The sequence below is a fragment of the Callithrix jacchus genome, chromosome 17 (genome assembly GCF_049354715.1).
Source record: "Callithrix jacchus isolate 240 chromosome 17, calJac240_pri, whole genome shotgun sequence".
NCBI lineage: Eukaryota > Metazoa > Chordata > Mammalia > Primates > Cebidae > Callithrix > Callithrix jacchus.
Genome location: NC_133518.1, coordinates 81,279,478 through 81,303,870, shown reverse-complemented (window position 1 = coordinate 81,303,870; position 24,393 = coordinate 81,279,478). Strand labels below are relative to the sequence as shown.

Here is a 24,393-nt window from a genome sequence, read left to right as displayed (position 1 = left end):
TTACATTCCTAGGGAAAAAAAGAATGTCACTTTTTCTATATCACTGACAACTCTGATTATTACAGTTTTCTTTAGACAGAATCTTGCTCCATCACCAAGGCTGGAATCCAGTGGTACCATCATAGCTAACTGTAGCCTTAAACTCCTGGGATCAAATGATCCTCCTGCCTCAGCTTCCCGAGAAGCTGAGATTACAGGCACATGCCACCACACTCAGCTAAATTTTTTTTTTTTTTAAGAGATGCGGTCTTGCTGCTTGCCCAGGCTGGTCTCAAACTCCTGGGCTCAAGCAATCTTCCTGTCTTGGCCTCCCAAAGTGCTGGGATTAGAGATATGAGCCACTGTATCTGGGCAACAGAGCAAAAGAACGTGTTTCTCTAAAAAAGAAAAAAAAAAAAACAAAGAAAAAAGTCTGTTATAATGGCTGAAGCTCTCATCCACTTATTGCCTTTCAGCTACCTACCAAATCACTCCTCTACTCCCCTGCTTCTGGTATTAGAATATTTCTCTTTTGCCAGAAGGTACAATGTGAAACTTCCAGGCTGTATTAGCAAAAGGAGGGTGCCATAGGGACTATAGAAAGGGGCTTTTCTTCCAGGTTTCAGTGTGCTTCTCAAAGTTTGTTCTTGTGGTATAGGAAATCCAGTACCTCATCTGCCTGCCCTCCAGGACCAGACTAAGACTATGGTGAGGCTAGAGACATAGAGGGCACAAAATTTGTGACAGATATCTTAAATTTTGTGCCCTTAGCTTGTCTAATTCTAGTTTCAGGCATTGCGTGAGTCCCACCCTGCTTATCCTCCCACTGAAAGAAAGCTTCACCACCCAGATAGCTAGCTTCCCAGTGAGTTCCATCAGCATGGCAACTCAGTGAACCTCCCTACCATTCAGTGGGCCATGACTTTATTTTCTCCAACAAAGTTACTAACTTAGAGAATGGGGGTCAGGAGGCTTCTTCCAGTGCTGTTCCTTTCTCAGGTGCTCTGCCTCAGTTCTAAAGGTACTGACTGCTATTACTTTTATAATCAGGAAAAAAGCAACAAGTATTCAAATTTTTTAATTTCTTCTTTTTTATGAGACAGAGTCTCACTCTGTTGCCCAGGCTGCAGTGCCCTGGCACAATATCAGCTCACTGCAACCTCCATCTCCCAGGTTCAAGTGATTCTCCTGCCTCAGCCTCCCTAGCAGCTGGGATGACAGGCACACGCCACCACGCCCAGCTAATTTTTGGAGTTTTTAGTAGAAACAGGGTTTCATCATGTTGGCCAGGCTGGTCTTGAATTCCTGACCTCAGGTGATCCACCTGCCTTGACCTCCCAAAGTGCTGGGATTACAGGTGTGAGCCATCATGCCCGGCCTAAATTTTTTAATTTTTAAATCAAATTATTGCTGCCATATGTGTGATCTCCTTCTAAAATTGCAACCAGATGAAGATTAAACCATATTGGGAAAAACTATCCATTAAAATTAATTCCAATCTACAATGACTCGCTATTTTATTTGTGTTAAATAATGTGACAGCTAACCTTCACTGTGGTAGGCACTGTACTGAATACCATGATTTTTTTTTTTTTTTTTGAGATGGAGTTTCGCTCTTGTTACCCAGGCTGGAGTGCAATGGCGCGATCTCGGCTCACTGCAACCTCTGCCTCCTGGGTTCAGGCAATTCTCCTGCCTCAGCCTCCCGAGTAGCTGGGATTACAGGCACACGCCACCATGTCCAGCTAATTTTTTTTTTTTTTAATATTTTTAGTAGAGACGGGGTTTCACCATGTTGACCAGGATGGTCTCAATCTCCTGACCTCGTGATCCACCCGCCTTGGCCTCCCAAAGTGCTGGGATTACAGGCTTGAGCCACCGCGCCCGGCCTGAATACTATAATTTGTATGACAATCTGATGAGACTGATGCCAACCATCCTCGAGAAAGAAAGAAAGTGAAAAATATTCCACAAGAATAAGTGAGTTTAGGCCAGGCTCAGTGGCTCACGTCTGTAATCACAGCACTTTGGGAGGCCAAGGTGGGCGCATCATTTGAGGTCAGGAGTTTGAGACCAGCCTGCCCAACAAGGTGAAACCTCATCCCTACTGAAAATACAAAAATTAGCTGCCGGGCGTGGTGGCGTGTGCTTGTAATCTCAGCTACTTGGAGGCTGAAGCATGAGAACTGCTTGAACCCAGGAGGCAGAAGTTGCAGTGAGCCAAGATTGCACCACTGCACTCCAGCCTGGGCAACAGAGCAAAACTCCGTCTGTAATCCCAGAACTTTGGGAGGCAGTGGAGGACAGATCACAAGGTCAGGAGTTAGAGACCAGCGTGGCCAACATGGTGAAACCCCATCTCTACTAAAGATACAAAAAATTAGCTGGGGGTGGTGGTGGGTGCTGGTAATCCTAGCTACTTCAGAGACTGAGGCAAGAGAATTAGGAAGAAGTTTGCAGTGAGCTGAGATTGCACCAATGCACTCCAGCCTGGGTGACAAGGTGAGACTCCCTCTCCAAAAAAAAAAAAAAAAAAGGTACAGAATAGAACTCTGTCCCTTGGTGCTTTCTATTTCTGTGTATAGCACAGTGCATTGTTCCCACACTCATCAATCTTTCCACTGTCTTCACTGTTGTCCAGGCTTCAATACGGTGGCCAGATCTCTGCTTGCCGCAACCTCCACCTCCTGGGTTCAAGCAATTCTCCTGCTTCAGCCTCCTGAGTACCTGGGATTATAGGTGCCTGTCACCATGCCCAGCTAATTTTTTGTATTTTTAGTAGAGATGGAGTTTCACTATATTGGGCACTCTGGTCTTGAACTCCTGACCTCATGATCCACCTGCCTCAGCCTCCGGAAGTGCTGGGATTACAGGCGTGAGCCACCATACCCAGCCTCCTCTACCTTCTAATCAGGCCTATAAGATTCGTTCTCCCACCTTTCTACCTTTGAACAAACTTCATTAGTTCTATACTTTTGAACAAACTTCATTAGTTCTATCTGTTTTAGCAATGATTCTATTTTCACCCTTTCATTGTCACATTACATAAAGTAAGAAAGATCTATACATATTGCCCCAATTATCTCCACTCCCCTCTTAGGCTCTGTAACGGTCTCATATTCTAAAAAGCATTATGAAGGGGTATGAAAGACATCACCTAATGCAATAGTCGTTTCTTAGTTTTCATTCATTTAGCCTCTCTGCAGAGTTCCAGAGAACCCTCATTCTGAATGTACTTCAACTACCACCCTTTATGAAGATCCTTTTACATTTTCAGCTCCACCAGAGCAGTAGTTTAACACTAGTTAGGTATCAGAATCATCTATGGAGACTTTAAAAAATCCTCAAGGCGAGTCTCCAGTGGCTCACACCTGTAATCTCAGCACTTTGGGAGGCCGGGGCCGGTGGATCACAAAGTCAGGCATTTGAGACCAGCCTGGCTAAGATGGTAAAACCTCATTTCTACTGAAAATACAAAAAGTTAGCCAGGTGTGGTGGTGCGTGCCTGTAGTCCCAGCTACTCAAGAGGCTGAGGCAGGAGGATCGCTTGAACCTGGGAGGCAGAGGTTGCAGTGAGCTGAGATCGCGCCACTGCACTCCAGCCTGGGTGACAGAACGATACTCTGTCTCAGAAAAAACGAAAACAAAAAAACTCAGAAGTCCTACCTCTACAGGTCCTGATTCAGTAGAAAAAAAGTACAGCCAGAGCATCTAGCTCATAAAACTCCACAGGTGCAATTAAGGTTGATAAACAACTAAAACAAGAGTAAGATATTTTCATCTTTCTTTTGAATCCCAAGACTAATCTGTTAATGAATTTCTTTCCACATACATCATATGCCTCAATAATTTCAGGAGCCTTATCATTTAAATAAAAATTTGAGGGATTTTTCTGGGAAATGTCACATCCTAGAGTATATATAATCATATTACTGGCTCCTTTCCAAAGCAACATACAAATATTCCCATCTTTCTACCTCTAAGAACAGCTTTCTCAAATTTTTTAGTCTCAGTACCTCTTTACACTTTTTTTTTTTTTGTAGAGATGGGTTCTCCCTGTGTTGCCTGTGCTGGTCTTGATGTCCTGGGCTTCAGTAATCCTCCTGCCTTGGCCTCCCAAAGTACTGGGATTACAAGCATGAACCTCTTTACATGCTTAAAAATTATTGAGGACTCCAAAGTTTTTGTTTCTGTGGGTTATATTTACTGCAATTAAAATACAAACTTTTTTTTTGAGATGGAGTCTCACTCTGTCACCCAGGCTGGAGTGCAATGGTACAATTTCAGCTTACTGCAAACTCCACTTCCCAGGTTCAAATAATTCTCCTGCCTCAGCCTCCCGAATAGTTGGGATTACAGGCATGCACCACCATGCCTGGCTAATACTTCTATTTTTAGTAAAGATGGGGTTTTGCCATGTTGGCCAGGCTGGTCTCAAACTCCTGACTTCAGGTGATGTGCCCACCTTGGGCTCCTAAAGTGCTGGGATTACAGGCATGAGCCACTGCACTGGGCCAAAATAAAAACTATTAATAAGCTAGTCAAAAACCATTTCACTTAAAAAATAATAATAAACTCATTACACATAGGGTAAGCATCACTTTTTAAATGAAAAAGAACAAATTTTGTAACTTTTATTTTTCAGGTCAGAGGTACATGTACAGGACGTGCAGGTCTGTCACATAGTGACACATGTATCACAGGGGTTTGTTGTACAGATTATTCCATCACTGAGGTATTAACCCAGTATCCATTAGTTATTTTTTATTTTCTAAAACAAACAAAAATATTTAGTAAGAAGGGTGGTACTGTTTTGGATCTCTTTGGTGTTTGCCTTACTAGAAGACAACTAGATTCTCACAACTGCTTGTTATGGACTGAATGTCTGTATCTCTCCAAAATTCACAAGCTGAAATACTAACACTTAAGTGTCCTTATAAAAGTAACTCTGGAGAGCTCTCTAGCCTTCTTTCTGCCACACAAGGATACCAAAAGAAGTCCACAGTGTGCAATCTGAAAGAGAATCCTCACCAGAACCTGATCTTGCTGATATCCTGATCTCGAACTGCTGATCTCCAAAACTGTGCTAAATAAACTTGTGTTGTTTATAAGCTTCCTGGTCTACAGTACTTTATTACAGCCCACTGAACTCAGTAAGACCCTGCTTTTGCATTCAATCTACTTTAATTATCAGACATCATAACGACTCTGGCAAAGCCAACTGTACATTCCTGAGAGCATAAGAGTGAAAATACAATTAATGTCTTAGTATTAATATAAAACTAGCTTTGATCTTGTGGATCCCCAAGTCTTAGGGATCCCTGAGGGTCTCCTGATGACATTTTGAGAACAACTGCTATACCATTCTACCAGTGAAGAACATTTGGGTTGTTTCTCAAAGTATCTGAGTGCCTAAATTATTTTTCACACCTGAAGTGAGAAAGGTTTCATTAATTTACTTGTTCAGCCATTAGAAATCATCCTGCAGATCTGCAAAGAGCTCTCTGTCCCACTTATTTCTCTTACCTCAAGCTAACATCCTCATTGACATTACAATATGTAAATCTGAACTTTTGCCTAGCCAATCAGAGTTTTAAGACAATCCCATCTCTGTACATTCAGTAACAGTGGCAGCTGTTCATTTTAGCCCATCACATGTAAGCAGTAAACATACAAAGGCAAGCTCAATGTTAAGAGATCTTAAGCTGCCCCTAGATATCATTTATTTCAAGGCTCAGATCATAACACCCATAAAAGTAAAGTTTTCCTCTGATCCTTCATGGACCAGATCGTATTTCACCTTATCCATTAAATCACTCCTAATTTTCTTAGTACAAAATCTATAAAGTCCTAGAGTACTATTTCAATTTCTATTATGACATTTCTCACATACCACCTTTTCCATCTTATCTCTAATACTAAAAATTACTTCCTTGAAGTACAAGACCCCATCTTTATGTAACCCCAGGACCCAGTAAGTTTAAAGCAGCTATCAAGTATTTAACAATGAAACAGGCCAGGCGTGGTAGCTCACACCTGTAATCCCAGCATTTTGGGAGGCCAAGGTGGGCGGATCACAAGGTCAGGAGTTCAAGACCAGCCTGGCCAACTTGGTGAAACCCTATCTCTATTAAAGATACAAAAAAATTAGCCGGGCATGGCAGAGTGAGCCTGTAATTCCAGCCACTTGGGAGGCTGAGGCAGGAGAATTGCTTGAACCAGGAGGCTGCAGTGAGCTGAGATTGTGCCATTGCACTACAGCCTGGGTGACACGGCAAGACTCCGTCTCAAAAACAACAACAACAAAAACTGATTATATTAATGTTAAATATTTGATAAACATTAATTAATGAATATATTCCTGGCTTCTAAGAACTCTCAACGGTTATTTTTAAAACAAATCATACAAAAAATATGTTCAGTAACATTTAGAAGAAATATTTAAATATAAATCACTGGAACTAAACTTCATTTGCTACAGTTAAATACCTGTCATGAAATGCACTCCCTTAGGTTCAACTGTTCAAAAAATTATTAGAGATGAATAAATTTTTTTTTAGAGCCCAATATCAATTATATGTGCTTTTCTTGAGACAGTCTCATGCTGGAGTGCTGTGATGCCATCATGGCTCACTGTAGCCTTAATCTCCCAGGCTCAAGCTATCTTCCCACTTCAACCTCCCAAGTAGCTGGAACCAGAAAGATGTACTACCACACCTGGCTAATATTTTTATTTTTGTAGAGACAGAGTCTCCCTATATTGCCTAGGCTGGTCTCAGACCCCTGGATTCAACCGATCCTCCCAAAGTTCTGGGATTACGGGCATAAGCCAGTATGCTCAGCTTTAGCTATACACATTTTGAGAATATATTAGGATATTAGCTGTAAACACAGAACTAATTATGTTCAACCTACTGGAGATTATGTTTTTCAACACACAGAATAAAAATCAATTTGGAAGTTAGTTTATCAAACGTATTTTTACATATCTGAAAAAGATTCAGTTCTATTTGAACAAAAATTTTTTCTAAAATGCTGATATTGCTGATAAAAAAAGTTAACAAGCCATATATATTAGTGTTCAATTACTGCCTTCAATCTAGACAGTTATAAATAAGCTTCCAGATTATAAAAAAATAACTAAATCTGGGCTGGGCGCGGTGGCTCATGTCTGTAACCCCAGCACTTTGGGAGACCGAGGCGGGTGGATCATGAGGTCAAGAGATCGAGACCATCCTGGTCAACATGGTGAAACCCCGTCTCTACTAAAAATACAAAAAATTAGCTGGGCATGGTGGTGCGTGCCTGTAATCCCAGCTACTCAGGAGGCCGAGGCAGGAGAATTGCCTGAACCCAGGAGGCAGAGGTTGTGGTGAGCCGAGATCGCGCCATTGCACTCCAGCCTGGGTAACAAGAGCGAAACTCCGTCTCAAAAATAAATAAATAAATAAATGTATACAGTTTCACATTATATCTAAAGCATTCAATTCTGAGTATCACCTTTGGAGGATTTAACAAATCCTAAAGGTCTTGGATGATAAGACAGGGAGTCTGGAGGTCACTTACTATGCAGAACGTAATAGTAGTCTCCACATACTTAAAGCGTTCTCACATACAAAAGAGAATTTGCTTTCTATAACTTTACAAAAGTGACATGCATACTTTAACTAAAATTAAGAGGCCAGGCACAGTGGCTCATGCTTGTGAGGTAGTATGCTCTTTTGCTAAATATGTTTAAGCTGGAGTTAGCCACTCATTAGGCAAACTATTAAAAGAACATCTCCCTTGGATAGAGATAGGAGCTCATGATATATAAGATCCTTTGCAATTCTAAACTCTGAATATAATATAGACTATGTATAAACTGAAGTTACTTTATTTATTTATTTTTTTGAGACGGAGTTTCGCTGTTCTTACCCAAACTGGAGTGCAATGGCACAATCTCGGCTCACTGCAACCTCTGCCTTCTGGGTTCAGGCAATTCTCCTGCCTCAGCCTCCTGAGTAGCTGGGATTACAGGCATGTGCCACCATGCCCAGCTAATTTTTGTATTTTTAGTAGAGACGGGGTTTCACCATGTTGATCAGGATGGTCTCGATCTCTTGACCTCGTGATCCACCTGCCTTGGCCTCCCAAAGTACTGGGATTACAGGCGTGAGCCACCGCGCCCAGCATAAAGTTACTTTAAAATGACTCAAAATATTTAAGAAACAGTGATATTACTTAAAGGCTACTTAAATTTCTACCAGGTTTTAGATCTAAGCAAAAACCTAGGCACAGAGGAAATATAAAACACCAAGAGTATTGACGCATTTCCTCCATGTGTTAAGCATATGCTAAAAACTACACTATGAACACAGAAATAACAGCTTTTCATTAAAGCTTACTTTCAAAACATACCAGAATTCTGTTGGATTCCCCATCGTACTCTCATCCTGAATTGCCGGGCACCACTTTGCTGAAGGAGTCTTCTATTTAGTCTTGGAAAATTCTGCTTCTTTCCTTCCTTTCGATTCAATTTGATGATATCATCTATGATAGAGGAAATGCCAATTATTTTCATTTTAACTTAGTCTTTCTTTCTTTCTTTCATTTTCATTTTAACTTAGTCTCGCTTTCTTTCTTTCTTTTTTTTTTTTTAAATAAAGACTGGGTTTCACCATGTTGGTCAGGCTGGTCTTGAACTCCTGACCTCAGGTGATCTGCTCGCCTTGGCCTCCAAACTGCTTGGATTACAGGCGTGAGCCACCACGCCCGGTCTAGTCTCACTTTCTAGCTGATGGATTTTCTATGTTCCTAACTTCTTTTCTACTTTGAAAGCCATTCCACAAGAGGATAATAACAAGAATCAGTCATTTCACAATAGCCCAAAGCAGATCTACCAATTAATGAAGAGTGCTATTAGCCATAGTACTTCTTTACCTGATGAATCTAAATAAGCAAAAGCCTGTTTACAAAAATTATTCCTATTTACTTTCCAAAATCACAGAAGCCTCTATCATTTAAAGATGAACACCTTCTGGCTGGGCATGGTGGCTCTCACCTATAATCCCAGCACTTTGGGAGGCTGAGGTGGGTGGATCATTTGAAGTCAGGAGTTCGAGATCAGCCTGACCAACATGGTGAAACCCTCTCTCTACTAAAAATACAAAAAAGAAAAAAAAATTAGTCGGATATTGTGGTGCATGCCTGCAGTCCCAACTACTTGTGAGGCTGAGGCAGGAGAATTGTTTGAACTTGGGAGGTGTAAGTTACAGTAAGCCGAGATTGTACCACTACACTCCAGCCTACGCGACAGGTGAGGTGACAGAGGGAGAATTTGTCTCAAAAAAAAAAAACAAAAAAAAAGCCCATCTTCCAATATAACTATAGGTAGTCAAAAATTAAACCATTCAACTAAAAGACTAAATTTGGATATTCAGCAAAAAATCAGTTATTGAGCATATACTACATGCAATGAATGTACGTCTCGGGTTGTGCTGTAACTGAAATAAAAGTAAAATACGGTCCCTTTTCTAAATATTTTAGAAGTACTGATGGAAACAGACATGCAAATTGCAAATACAAAATTAAACAAGTGCCATAATAAAGGTATAGTACAAAACAATACTAATGGCTCACCTCCAGTAAAGTACTTCAAGGTTACCTTATTTTTCTTTTTATACTGATCTTTCTATGCTTCATTACTTCCAAACATACTTCCAAACTGCCCCAAGGTAATTCACAAACATCATACTGTTCTAATACCACATGGTATTAGAACAAGGTGAAGATCAGAAAACTAAATGTATTCCAGATTCCCATTTATATGTGGTAAAAGGAGGTTACCAAAAGCCAAAAATACTCATATAAGAAATATCCAGCTGGGCATGGGGGGCTCATGTCTGTAATCCCAGCACTTTGAGAGGTGAGATGGGAGACTGCTTCTGCCAAGAGTTCGAGACCAACCTGGCAACATAGCAAAACCTTCTCTCTACAAATAATTTTTAAAAATTAGCCAGGCATAGTGGTGCATGCCTGTGGTCCCACCTTCTCAAGAGGCTGAGGTGAGAGAATTCCTTGAGCCCAAGCACTCAAGGCTGCAGTGAGCCACAATGATGCCACTGCAGTCCAGCCTAGGCAACAGAGCAAGACTATCTCTCAAAAAAAAAAAGAAGAAAGAACTATCCAAACATTTTCTCCACAGTCATAATTCCAGTATTTGATAAGTGGATACGAAGAAATTGCATACAGTCAACAACTTAATAAAACTCTATGAAACTAATTAAACTCGAATTTTTTTTGTCAGTATAGTCTTTCCAGAAGTCAGAGAAGGAAATATAACTGTAAGATCTTTTGTAATATATTACTATTCTACCTAACCTATCTATAATCTTTAAGACTCTTAATTACACTCAAACACGTATGTACACAAAATCCTACAAATCTCCCCAAAATATTTAGCTGTCTTCATGAAATTAATGTCCAACCACAAAAGAGTTCATCAAAATTAAAGGTACTCAAAAACTTTTGTAAAAAATTAAAAGGTTTCATGAACATCAGATATAAACACGTATCTCAACAAGCATAAAGGGAATTCTCAGGAAGACACTATTTATGAGAGACCACTTTCCTTTAACAAAATGCTACTTACTCTTTATCAAAAGTTTAAAAACTTCAAGCCTTGAGAGTAAACCAAAAAAATGAATTTGGTCTGGAGATCGTTACAAAAAGAGGCAGGCCGGGCACAGTGGCTCATGCCTATAATTCCAGCACTTTGGGAGGCCAAAGTGGGCAGATCACGAGGTCAGGAGATCAAGCTCATCCTGGCCAATATGGTGAAACCCTATCTCTACTAAAATAAAATTTAAAAATTAGCCAGGTGTGGTGGTGTGCGCCTATAGTCGCAGCTACTCAGGAGGCTGAGGCAGGGGAATCACTTGAACCTGGGCGGCGGAGGATGCCATGAGCCAAGATTGTGCCACTGCACTACAGCCTGGGCAACAGAGCAAGACTCTATTTCAAAAAAAAAGAGGCACAAAGTACAATTCTAACAAAGTTAATTTTAAAATACAACTATTATAAAGTCTAAATATAACTAAAAACTAGAATTAGCAAAGCATGTTAAATATAAAATTACATTTCACATTTCAACATTTTACTATCTATATCCTCAAATAAGTCAAATAAGCTACAATGGCCAAGAGCATTCTTTCAATCTAAAAGAAGAAAATGGCTTTCTACTGCCCAATGAGTAGATACATAGGTATCTGAATTAAAAAAAAAATCCTTACAATGAGCTACTTTCAGTTTCTTCCATAGCACCAGGGGAATATACATGGCGATAGGAATAGCAGCAGTAGCATAGCAGTGGGAATAGCAGTAAGTACTACAGTACAGGCATTACCAGTGTTAGTAACAACAGTTCTGACATGTATTCATTTAATTCACAACAATCCTATGAAATAAGTATTGTCGTAACACCCATTTCCAAATTAAGAAATTGAGCCATGAGGCTATTGGTAAACTTGGTACTCTATATGAAATTTATATACACCTGGCAAAGCCATGATTTAAAGCCAAAAATATCAGAGTCTAAGATTAAACATTCACAAAGCATAATAACTGTCTAGGATGGATTATCATTTCTTTCCATTTCTGTAAAATTCTCACCAAAAGAAAGGCATTAGAGGGATTGCTGTATGTTCCTGGAGGAGAGAGATCAAGCTCCGTTTTAGCTCTCCAACAGCACTTCATTTCTACCTCAAAGAGAACTCCTCAGTTTTCTTCACTTGAACGTACTCATCATCAAACAGAATACATGCAAAAAAGCAAATGGAGCCGCGGTGGCTCCGGCCAGTTGTCCTGGCACTTGAGGAGGCGAGGCTATGAGTTCAAGGCCAACCTGAGCAACATAAGAAGCTCTCATTCATGAACAACAACAACAAAAAAGCAAATAGAAAATCTAGAAACTTAAGAAATCTAGGTGCAAAATAGCTTGAGCCTCTAGAACCAGACTGAAATGCTGGTACCACCGCTTAACTCCTTGTATGACTTGGAGCAAGTTACTTAATTTCTCTATGCCTCAGATTTCTGTAAAATGGAAATAATAACAAAGGCATATATATAGACATATACATACATATATAGTGTATGTATAAAAATAAAACATAGTGCAGTGTACCAGATCCTGTTCTAAGTCAGTTCACATATGCCTTTTGACTCATTTAATGTTTTCAGCAATGCTATGGGCAAACACTAACTACTACCACCTTTCTACAGATGAGGAACTGGGAAAGAATCTGCCAACGCACGGCTAAAAATGGCAGAGGCAGGATCTCAACTGAGTGTGGTTCTGGATTCCATGATTTCAATCACTAGAAGTACAACTCTCACAGTATTATGAAGATAAAGCGAATTAATACATAAAATGCTGGCTGAATTAGGTGGCTCACGTCTGTAATCATAGCACTTTAGGAGGTTAAAGTGGGCGGACCACCTGAGGTCAGGAGTTCGAGACCAGCCTGGACAACATGGTGAAACCTTGTCTCTACTAAAAATACAAAAATTAGCCAGGCATGGTGGTACGTTCCTATAATGCCAGCTACTCAGGAGTCTGAGACAGGAGAATCACTGCAACCCAGGAGGCGGAGGCGAGATAGCACCACTGCATTCCAGCCTGGGCGACAGAGCGAGACTCCATCTTAATAAATAAATAAATAAATGTGAATAAATAAAATGCTTAGTCCAGGACCTGAACTGAGACAGTGTGGTTCTGGATTCCATGCTCTCGATCGCTAGAAGTACAATCCTCACAGAGTTATTATGAGGATAACCTGAGTTACTATATAAAATGCTTAGTACAGGACCTCGTAGGTAGTAAGCACTCAATAAATAATCATTATTACAGCATTTCTTGGCCTTACCTCAAAAGGTCTCTCTTTTTTTTTTTTTTGAGACAGGGTCTCGCTCTGTCGCCCAGACTGGAGTGCAGTGGTGCGATCTCAGCTCACTGTAACTTCCGCCCGCGGGTTCAGGCTATTCTAATGCCTTAGCTGGGATTACAGGCACGCGCCACCACGCCCGGCTAATTGTGGTATTTTTAGCAGGGACTGGGTTTCACTTTGTTGCCCGGGCTGTTTTCGAACTCCTGGGCTCAAGCCACCTGCGAGCCTCCGCCTCTCACAGGGCTGGGATTGCAGACGTGAGCCACCGGGCCCAGCCCCGGCTTTCTCATTTCTTACAGTAGCGAGGCAAGACCTGAGGCCAAACTTACTACTTCTGATCATCTGCTTAGTTCACATATCGGATTCTGACTGTGGCAATCCTAGAAACCAATAGTTCTCATCTTCTTATCTGGAACCAAAGACGTTCCAGATAAACCACAGCAAGAGACGCACAAGACAAATGGGAAGAAATGACAACCGAAAGTAGGTTTCCAAGACGGCTACTACCCTAAAGACCGTCCTGGGAAAGGGTACGCCTCTGCCCCCACTAGTCAGGTACTTTTCGAATATTCAAAAACTGCTGGCCAGAGCTGGCAGAGCTGACTTACATCCAACACCGTCACTTGAATCCCGACAAAAGGGACTCACTTTTAGCCCAGCCAAGTTAGCCACAGCCGCTGGTGCCTCGCTGGCGCTAGGGCTGAATTGTAATGGAATCCCCAACCTCCCGAGTTTTACATCATCCGCAGGAAACCTCGCCGCCCCTCCTGGGTGTGCTGAGAACCCCACGCCCCACCTGGCTTCTCAGCAAGCCCCGGCACCCTCTCCCTCAAACACTCCTGCTTTTCCCCAGGTGGCTGACTCTGAGGCCTGGAGCGGGACAACGCGCCCTTCCAGGCAGCGCTCAGCCCAACCTCCGAGAGGGCGGACAGACGCTCCGGTGTCGCGGCCCGAGGTGGCCCGAGAGTGGCACCGGGCAGCGAGGGCCAGCGCCGGCCTGCAACGCCCAACGGCCGGAGGAAGCGCTGGAAGCACTGGTTTAACCGACCGCAGCCTCGGCCGGGCTCTCGGAGATGTTTCTTCACAGAGAACGGCTCGGTCGGACCCTTCCCCTGGCTCCCCGATAACGCCCACCGCGAAGGCGCCGCGGGGAAATCCGCAGAGTCCTCACAAAGAGCAGCCGCCCGCGAGCCGTAGCGCCCCCCCAGGGAGAAGAGACGCCCCCGCCCGGCGACCCTTCGAACCTTCGGGCCCTCGGCGCCCCGGCGCCGCCCCCACAGCCCCTCCTCCGACAGCCGCGGCCGAGAGGACGCCCGAGTCCCCCGCGTCCAGCCCGGCACCCGGCGTCGAGCCTGCGCTCCCGGCTCTCCGCTCGGGTCCGCCCACCCGCGAGAAAACTCCGCCAGCAACTGCGGCCAACCACCCCTGCCCCCACAGCCCGCGCCGCTGCGTTCCACCCGCGCCCTCCCCGCACTCCAACTCGGTCCCACTCGGCCCCTCACCCAAAGACATATCGATTTTGTCGAGGTTTTCATTGCTGCGGGCCTTCGGCGGCGGCGAAGAGGTCGCCGTGGCTCCCACCAACCGTGTACCAAACCGGTTCATGGCCGGAGACGTCGCGCCGGGAGCGGGAGCGGGAAGGCCGGAGTCGCAGGCCCGCCACCTCCCACTCGCGCACGCAGCCAGCCGCACCGCGGGAGCGCGCACGCGCCGGCCTCGTCCTCGGCCTCCACCCGCGGCTGCGGGCGGGGCGGTGCCACTGAGACTCGCGGCCGGGCAGAGTGGCCCCGCGCCTTGACTCGCTCCTAGCGGCCCTTGCAGGACCGGACGAGACATTGCAGCCGCTGCGCTGGGCGCTAGCGAGGACCGCCGTGGGGAGCAGCTTGACTTTCGGCCCAAATTGGGGGATGCGAGACCCCGAGCGCTTCTGAATCGTATGCCTTCAGTGACATCATAACCCTCCGTGTCCTTCGAGTCCCTCCTGCTGCAGGCAGGCCCCCTGTACTTGGGCACACACGAGCCGTGCACACCCCACTGCAGTGCAGCCTCGGGAGGCAGGACAGACCCCTGCGAGCGCAGATCGCAGCTGCATCCCAGCTCCCCTCTCCCTGCCACGCTCCTCCACCTACCGCACGCGGAGCTGCCGCATCTGAACGCCGAGCAAACGCTGCGGCGACCGTTCCTGCGTCACCTTAACATCCAAACTAAATGCTAACGTTTCCCGTTTCGGTACCATCTCTCAGTCGGCACTCCCAAAACTTTTGGCGCGGTGTTAACTACCCTCGTAAGACCTCAGCTTCCCTTGGGAGGGGTAAGTACTTCTGTTGATGGAGCCGCATTTTTCTCTAATCCATTTGCGTTGGGAATGGATAGAAGGATTCGTTTACTTTTTAATCATCCCTACAGGAAAACCCCTTAATATTTGATAAATTCCTCCATGATAACTTTTTTCCTGTTCACAACATATGATATTTCCTTCTCTTCTTAACACATTCTCCATCCCTGAAGTAACTGCGTTTGTTTGGAAGCCTTTAGGTTCTATCATCCTCGTTACAACTTAAAACTACCTCAGATATTTACATGTAAAGAAAATACCAGATGCATTCCGTCCACCTAGAAATCTCTGCCACCTTTCTCCTCTCCAATTCCTAAAATGCAAAAATTTCTTCGGCATAGAAACGAGCCAGAACTTTGAGGTGACCTAACATATCTCAAAACCACAGTAGCCTCTGCTTAATTTAGTAATGTCACAATGTCACGCGGTTTCCAACTTCAACAGTGAGACACTACTATTTTTTGCTTGGGGATCCCATGCTTTAAAATATTTCTTATCCAGATGGCACTTATAAATTAAAGCCAGCTGTTCCAGCTTCCCTTTCCATACCTGAATTTAAAGCAAACATTACAGTGACCGTTTTGCAGTCACCTTAATAAAAGTAAATGTGAGCATTTCCTGTATACGTAGTGTGGATAAAGCTAGTCTTCACACAGGTTATGTTTCCAGCTGAAGTCAAAGAACCATGACTGTTTTGTAAGCCTAGGTAGTCTTATCTTGGGGAAATGTATGATTTTTATTAGGCTTCTGGGAATATTCTAAATAACTTCTTATTCTCAAAGGTCAAGTTGTTGTTTTTGTTTCTCTCATGACAAAAACATAACCATGTAGGAAGGGTGAACCACACACCTATCAAGGGGCACAAGAAACCTTAATGGTGGAGGAAAGTTTGGACTCAGAAACCCAAGAACAGTATTTGGCATGTCAGGGAGAATATCATGTATGTTCTTAGCATGAAGGGCTTGATTTTACTGCTCTCTCACCCTGAAGCCCTCACACCTGTCTGGACTGCTAAAAACTAGAGGAACTGGGCTGTGGGCTCCAGACCTGAGATTTATGGAGTGGTACCTTTTTCACTTACTTTAATCATTCACTGTATGATTTTGGGAAACTCTCTGGACCTCATACCCATCTTCAAAACAAGAAAGGAGTAATAATAGTAACTATGAAAACTACACTAAGTTATTCCTAAAATTCCTTGCAGTTTTAAAATTCTCTAAGCACAAGTCATTTTTCTCCACATTACCCTTCTGTCACTAGAAATAACTTATACAATCTCTGCACATTTGTGGGAATAAACTACAGAGAGGAACCTTAGGTTAAGTTCTTAATTTTATGGAAGAAAACTAATGCAATTAGAGTTTGGATGCATTTTGTACTTCAGGTATTTATAGGACAGATAAAAATCCCAAATGTATAAAATCCTCCTTACCACTAATATAATAAAGATTCTCAGCCTAGTGCAGTGGCTCACGCCTATAATCTCAGCACTTTGGGAGGCTGAAGCAGATGGATCACTTGAGCCCAGGCGTTCAAGACCAGTCTGGGTGACAAAGTGAGACCCCATCTTAAAAAAAAGATTCTCAGCTGGGTGCGGTGGCTCACACCTGCAATCCCAGCACTTTGGGAGGCCAAGGCGGGTGGATCACGAGGTCAAGAGATCGAGACCATCCTGGTCAACATGGTGAAACCCCGTCTCTACTGAAAATACAAAAAATTAGCTGGGCATGGTGGCGCGTGCCTGTAATCCCAGCTACTCAGGAGGCTGAGGCAGGAGAATTGCCTGAACCCAGGAGGCGGAGGTTGCGGTGAGCTGAGATCGTGCCATTGCACTCCAGCCTGGGTAGCAAGAGCAAAAACTCCAGCTCAAAATAAAAAAAAGATTCTCTTTCAACCTGATCTTCTCCCCCAAACCAAAGCCTTGTCCCCAGTCTCCGTAGTGCAAAAGGGCATGCTGCAGTCTTTTGTGAAACAATCCTAGCTGTTGTGTTTCAGACATTCAGGTTTCCCCAAGAGCTGAGATCTTGGGGTCTAAGAGCAATCACCCAGATTCCAGAGGGAAAGGCGAGAAAGCAAGAGTGAGGCATTGTGGGTAATGCCTCATACACAAAACAAAACAAAATAGCAACCTGAGATGCACACAGTGAAAATGAAGATGAAGAAAAGCCAAGACCAGACAATCAGAACTGGGGCCTGTCCACGAAGTCCATCAGCCAACTACAAGGGCTAGGGTTAAAAGGTCAACCCTGCAATTTTCTGGGGCATGAGAGGCAGCTATTCATTTAATTACTCATTTAATCATATATTCATTGAGTGTCAGTCATTGTAATAGGCCCTGGAGATTAAAAAAAAAATAGTGAGCAAGATGGATGCACTCCCTATCTTCATACAGCTTGAAGAGCAAAAAATATCTCAGCACCTACTGCAAATAAGGCCCTGCGCCTGAAATGGGGCATCCAGCCTTTGCCTGGTGTACAGCAGTTCAGCAGCTTCATCTAAGTCAAAATAAACAGGAATTCAAGCAGCTGCCGTTTTAAAAGACTTAGTTTTTTTTTCTTTTTAACAAAAATATTTAATGCTGCCAAAAAGGATAAAAATACAGTAGGAATGGCAGTACAATACAAAGTAATCTCCCCTAATTTATTTCTTGTACATCTTTCTACATTTCATACATGCATTAAAAACAACACATCCAATTAAAGGTTCTGCAAAGTCTTCTGCTGGCGGGTGCTCTTCATCCCGTGGATGTGGATGTAAAGTTTACTTTGTTTTTTTTTTTTTTTTTTTTTTTTTTTTTTTTTTTTGAGACGTAGTTTTGCTCTAGTTACCCAGGGTGGAGTGCAATGGCGCAATCTCGGCTCACCGCAACCTCTGCCTCCTGGGTTCAGGCAATTCTCCTGCCTCAGCCTCCCGAGTAGCTGGGATTACAGGCACGCACCACCATGTCCAGCTAATTTTTTGTATTTTTAGTAGAGACAGGGTTTCACCATGTTGACCAGGATGGTCTCGATCTCTTGACCTCGTGATCCACCCACCTCGGCCTCCCAAAGTGCTGGGATTACAGGCTTGAGCCACCGCGCCCCGCCGTAAAGTTTACTTTGTACACAAACAGCTGTGAGGCAATCTAGAAGGTCAGCAAGCCTCCCTTTAGTTTCCGGAGTGGGCTTCCGGTCTTGCTTGGCACATCAAGGGTTCAAAATTAATTAGCTGCAGAATATTCTGAAGTCATGAATTTGAGGTGTCTGTCAATCTTGGCCTTTTTCTTTTTCGTTCATCCTCATTTAGACTCTGTTTCATCTGCTGCACCTTCTGAGCTGTGGTGGCCTTTCTGTCCTCTCCGTAGAGCACTCTCACTGTTCTCCTCCATTGTATCTTGCATTTTAGAGGAAAGTCCTGTACATAGGTCACCTGTCAGTTTTTCTTCTTCTAGACCTATTCTGTTTCCATTGTATTTTTCAGTCGTTATTTTGTTTGGTGAATGATCAAAAGCAGGAGAAGAGTCTTCCTTAGAAAGTTCTTTCCATTGTTTCTGTATACTAGAATCTCCCTTTATACATTTTGCTCCTGCTATTATAGCCATGTATGAGAATCTCAGTTGACCTGGGGTCTGAATAAGACCCATTCAGTATTTTCTCATGTTCAATTACACTTGTTTAATGTTAATATCATCTCCTTTTTCCATCAAAACAAGACAAGTGTCTACCAGAGAGAAGGTGCCAGAGCGCCCAATGCCTGCACTACAGTGGATCACCGCAGGCCCGTGGTCAGGGTTCAAGGAGCCAGATTGTCTCACTTTAAACAAGAAATTGAGAAATGAAGCTGGTGATTCAGGGACTACAAAATCTGGCCAGGTAGTATAATGAAAGTGAGATATTGTTCTGGTTTCACCACTTGATTCTTTCTCCCCTGGGCGGTTCAGCATGACAACTCCTTTGTCTTTTGCTGCCAAACCATAAGCCAGAAATGGCAGCATGTGTTAGGAAGTGGACCCTGTGTTAAGATGTAACTCCTTTGTGCCTCTTCTATGTCAACTAAGCTGGCATTAATATAATCATTCTCAGCATTCTGCAGTTTGACATGACTGTGATTATATGGGCTTACATCTCTGTATCTGTTTCGATTTCTGTTTTCTGGAAACTTGGCCACTCTGAGGACAGTCATGGGACTCATTTCGAGTTTCCAAGTACAGCGGCTGCCAGTGACGATGAGCATCCAGCTTCTCAAACTCCTGCTCGATGGTGGTGGGCATGGCAGCCGGGACGAGCTGGCGTGAGCAGAGCCCGCACCGGCTGAGAGTCTCCAAGACTTAGTTTCATGCAACGCAGATAAAACAACACCTAGGATTGCCAGATGAAAGGCAGGGCCAATAAATTTGAATTTCAGGACAATTGTTTAGTATAAATATGTCCCAGGTTTCAGATAAACAGCGATTTTTTTTTTTACTATAGTAAGTTTCATGTAATTTTTAGGATATATTTACAAGAAAGCATCATTTCATTATGCAAAATAAAATAATGAAACTTAAAGCTGCTGAAACTTTAAATGATTCTGAGCCTTGAGAGGAATGTAGCTATGTGGCCTGACTCCAGCATGCAGCTGCAACATCTGCTTCTTCCTGTAAGTGAGCTGGGATGACTGAGGAGGGCCAGAGATAAGACTCCCTCAGAACATCTCACCTCCTCGCCGAATATTAGAGCAATCTTCCTTGCCAATCAAATTGTTAAGCGGCTTCTGCCTAATTAGTGAAATCTTAGCTTCCTCACTTTGGAGCACTGACTCCATTCCTTTGGAGTCTGTGTTTCTGGGTGGCTGTCCTCAAGCTTTGTGCTGTAATAAGCCATACAGTCCCATTTTCTGAATCTAATTTTTTAAGGTTGACATTTGTTTACTGAAATTCAGGTTTAACTGGGAGTCTTATATTTTATTTTTATTTGCTAAATTTCGCAACCTTCTCAACCTCATACTTTTCTTTCCTTTTTTTTTTTTTTTTTTTTTTTTTGAGACAGTCTCGCTCTGTTACCCAGGCTGGGGTGCAGTAATGCAATCTCACTGCAAACTCTGCCTCCCAGGTTTAAGCGATTCTCCTGCCTCAGCCTCCCCTGTAGCTGATCCACCTGCCTTGGCCTCCCAAAGTGCTGGGATTACAGGCGTGAGCCACCACGCTCAGCCTGTTCCTATATAATTGAATAAATGAACCACTACTAAATGCTTGGAGGGGATAGGAATGTTGCTATAAAGACAGAATAAAATCCAAGTAATTAAAAGTTGGCAAAGTTCTTCAAAAGCTTTTAAAGTCATCTCATTAGATGAACTGCTATAAGCTTTATATATGGCTAACAGAAAAAGAATTTTGGTAAATCAATAAATTTGGTAAAATCAGAGAATTGATCATTTGGCAAAATTGGCTTAAAAGACTTTTAGAAATGCTACCTACAAGGAAAACAACTATTTAAACATAGTTTAAAATTAATCATTATAAGATAAAAAATTTTCCATGTGAAACCCTAAAATTTTTGTTATATCAGCAACATTTGAACCTGGACTGGATCCTAGATTGGGAAAAAAATTGCTATAAAGAAATTTTTTAATATAATTGGCAAAACTTGAACATGGGCCATACATTGGATAATAGTATTGTGTGTTCAATTTTCTAAACTTGATAAAAGCAAGATACAGTCATAAGACAATAAAACCATACTAAGATCATTGACTGTTTTTTTAGGTCTCCATGAAACCAGAACCTTGAATATTTTTTAAACATGCAAATCTAGAGAAAAGTTGCAGAAATCGTGCAGTGAATCCCATATATCCTCTACACTCACCAATCATGAGTGTTGGCCACATTTGTTTTCTCTCTGTATAGAGATAGATATTATTTGTTGTTGTTAAACAATTAGAGTGGAAGTTGTAGAAATTATGACTCTAGAATCTACCTTTAAGGGCCATGTGCAGTGGTTCACATGTGTAATCCCAGCACTTTGGGAGGCTGAAGTGGGCAGGTCACTTGAGGTCAGGAGTTCAAGACCAGCCTGGCCAACGTGATGGAATCTCATCTGTACTAAAAATACAAACTAGCTGGGTGTGGTGGCACATGTCTGTAGTCCCAGCTACTCTGGAGTCCGAGGCAGGAGAATTGATTGAACCGGGGAGGCACAGGTTGCAGTGAGCTGAGATTATGCTACTGCACTTCAGCCTGAGTGGCACAGCGAGACTGTCTCAAAAAAAAAAAAAAATAGAGGAGAGATAATAAATTTATAAGGATATTCTTGAACATAACCATGCTAAAATTATCAAGTTCAGAAAAGTGAACACACAGTACTGTTATCCAATGTATGACCCATGTTCAAATTTTGCCAATTATAAAATTTCTTTATAGCAATTTTTTCCCCCAATTTAGGATCCAGTCCAGGTTCAAATGTTGCATTTCTTTGTCCTGACTTTTTTTTTGTCTCCTTTAATCTGAAAACATTCTTCAGGCTTTCTTAGCTTTTTATTTTTTTAAAGACAGGGTTTCACCATGTTGGTCAGGCTGGTCTTGAATTCCCAACCTCAGGTGATCCACCCATCTTGGCCTCCAAAGTGCTTGGATTACAGGCGTGAGCTACCACACCCGGCCATTCTTAGCTTTTTATCATATTTGCATTTTTGAAGCTTGAAGGCAGTTGTTGCATAGACTGTCCCTCAATTTGGTTTTGTCTTGTTGTTACCCTGTGATTAGATTCCGGTTGTTCACAAGTTATGCTGTGTCTTCTCCCATGTCTGACATCAGGAGGCACATAATATCATATGGGCTTATTATTGGTGATCTTAACTTTGATCACTTGTGATGGTCACCAGCTTTCTCCATTGGAAAGGTCCCCTGTTTCCCAATTTATAATGAATAAGTAATCTGTGGGGAGATTTGAGACTGTGTAAATATCCTGTTTCAGAGCAAATTTCATGAATGGCTTTAGCATTCATTCATGATTCTTGCCTGAATCAATTATGACTATGATGGTTGCAAAACAGTGATTTTTTAACTCTGTCATTCTTCCACATTCATTCATTGATGTTCAACTGTGAAATGAGGTTTCCCTTCCCCCCTTCTTCCTTCCTTTTTCTATTTATTTATTATTTGCATATTTACCTATCTATCTACCCATAGAAATTCATGGACTCATGTTGTATTCAAAAGTTCTACTGTGAGGCCTGTCATGGTGGCTCATGTCTGTAATCCCAGCACTTTGGGAGTTCAAGGCGGGCAGATCACTTAAGCTCAGGAGTTTGAGACCAGCCTGGGCAACAAGGCAAAATTCCATCTCCACTAAAAATACAAAAACTAGCTGGGTATGGTGGTGCATGCCTGTAGTCCCAGCTACTCAGGAGGCTGAGGTAGGAGGATCACCTGACCCCGGGAGGTCAAGGCTGCAGGGAACTATGATCACACTCCAGCCTGGGAGACAAAGCGAGAAACTGAAACTGTCTCAAAAAAAAAGGAAAGAAAGAAAGAAACAAACAAAAAAATTCTACTCTGAAAAGCAAAGGGGTAAAGCATTGTGCTTACCTTTGGAGATAATGTAGAACCCTAAACCTAATGCTAGTTTGGCATATTTGGTAGATTTTTGTATTTGGAGCTCAGATGCACAAAATTGGATTAATCATAATCCTTGGTTCATGATATACTCATTATTTTTCATGCATGGTCCATTTCCTTTTTCTATTTTTTTGAGACAGGGTCTCACTCTATTGCTCAAGCTGGAGCGCAATGACGCACAGCTCACTACAACTTCAAACTCCTGGGCGTGAGCTGTCCTGCCACGCTGGCCTCCCAGGTAGCTGGGAATATATGCAAGTGCCACCATGCCCAGCTAATTTTTAAATTTTTTGTAGCAACAGGGTCTCTCTGTGTTGGCCAGGCTGGTCTCAAACTTCTGACCACAAGCGATCCTCCCACCTCGCATCCTCAGCCTCCCAAAGTACTGAGATTATAGGCATGAGCCACTGCATCTGGCCAATAACCAATTATTTTTAAAACTATGCACCTCAAACCCACTGCTCAAAACAAAAACTATAACAGATAATAACTCTATGACTTAGCAGTTCCATTCCTAGGTATGTGAGAAATCCTTGTTTATATATAAGAGCAGACAGATATGTACAAGAATGTTCTTAGCAGTACTCTTTACAATAGCAAAACCCTAATGCCTATCTACAGGATAGAGCATGAAAAAACTGGTACATTCTTACAATGGACTAATATACAGGAGTTGAAATCAATGAACTATATAATGACATACAACATGAATGAGTCTTATCAATATAAGATTAAGCAAAACAGCCCCCCAAAATAAATATAGCTTGATACCCCTTTTATAAAGCATAAAATGTAAGAATATGTATATTTTAGGAATATAGTTAGACACAAAGTAATTATATAACAAGGAAAGCAATGGAATCATAAAGAAGGGGTTCGGGATTATGGCAACCTGGGATGAGGGAAAGTAGAGGAATGGGATAGGGCAGCTGAATACATGGCTAGTGCAGATTGCCATGTTTATTAATGGCTTTAAAGAACATCCAGTACATGTAACTCAAACTTGGACATATGAGAAAAAGCCTGTTTTCCAGACTTTTTGCTGCGATTTTAGTTTTAGGATTTCCTCCCACCTCACCCCCGACAAGACAGAGTCTTGTTCTGTCACCCAGGCTGGAGTGCAGTGATGCAATCTTGGCTCACTGCAACCTCTACCTCCCCGATTCAAAGGATTCTCATGCTTTAGCCACCCAAGTAGCTGGAATTACAGGCGTGTGCCACTACGCCCAGCTAATTTTTTTGTATTTTTAGTAGAGATGGGGTTTCACTATGTTGGCCAGGCTGGTTTCCAACTCCGGGCCTGAAGTGACCTGCCTGCCTGGGCCTCCCCTAGTGCTGGGATTACAGGTGTGAGCTACCACTTCTGGCCCCTAGGATTTCCTGATAGAGCTGATTGATTTTCATGTAAGCATATGTTAAGATCACGTAGTGTTAATTTGGGATTATAATGTATGCCAAAAAATAAAGTTCATAAATTTATAGAACTAGAAGTAAGGCCAGGTATGATGCCTCACATCTGTAATCCTAATACTTTGGGTGACTGAGGCAGCGTTGCTTGATCTCAAGAGTTTGAGACCAGC

The 24,393-nt window shown here is 42.7% G+C and overlaps 2 protein-coding genes and 1 pseudogene across 9 annotated transcripts in view; 1 reads left to right on the top strand and 2 right to left on the bottom strand.

Annotated features, from left to right (window-relative positions):
• The window catches only part of FYTTD1 (forty-two-three domain containing 1), a 33,595-nt gene extending 18,752 nt beyond the window's left edge, over positions 1 to 14,843 (bottom strand). For 2 of the 5 annotated variants that reach the window (XM_002759776.6, XM_008984122.5), the window contains exons 1-2: positions 14,408 to 14,595; positions 8,380 to 8,511 (exon numbers count right to left, since the gene is read on the bottom strand). In XM_002759776.6, coding sequence (XP_002759822.4) covers positions 8,380 to 8,511; positions 14,408 to 14,510 — 235 coding nt within the window. In that variant the 5' untranslated portion in view covers positions 14,511 to 14,595. Of the gene's footprint in view, positions 1 to 8,379; positions 8,512 to 13,819; positions 14,112 to 14,149 lie in introns of those variants that run through there. The other 3 variants (XM_035278437.3, XM_035278438.3, XM_054247238.2) reach the window with 3 other exon arrangements.
• Positions 14,627 to 24,393, top strand: part of RUBCN (rubicon autophagy regulator) — a 73,086-nt gene continuing 63,319 nt past the window's right edge. For all 4 annotated transcript variants that reach the window (XM_078354854.1, XM_078354849.1, XM_078354850.1 and 1 more), the window contains exon 1: positions 14,627 to 15,216. The gene's annotated coding sequence lies outside the window, so the exon portion shown is untranslated. The remainder of the gene's footprint in view (positions 15,217 to 24,393) is intronic.
• On the bottom strand, positions 18,332 to 19,584 carry LOC100410895 (tyrosine-protein phosphatase non-receptor type 2 pseudogene; annotated as a pseudogene).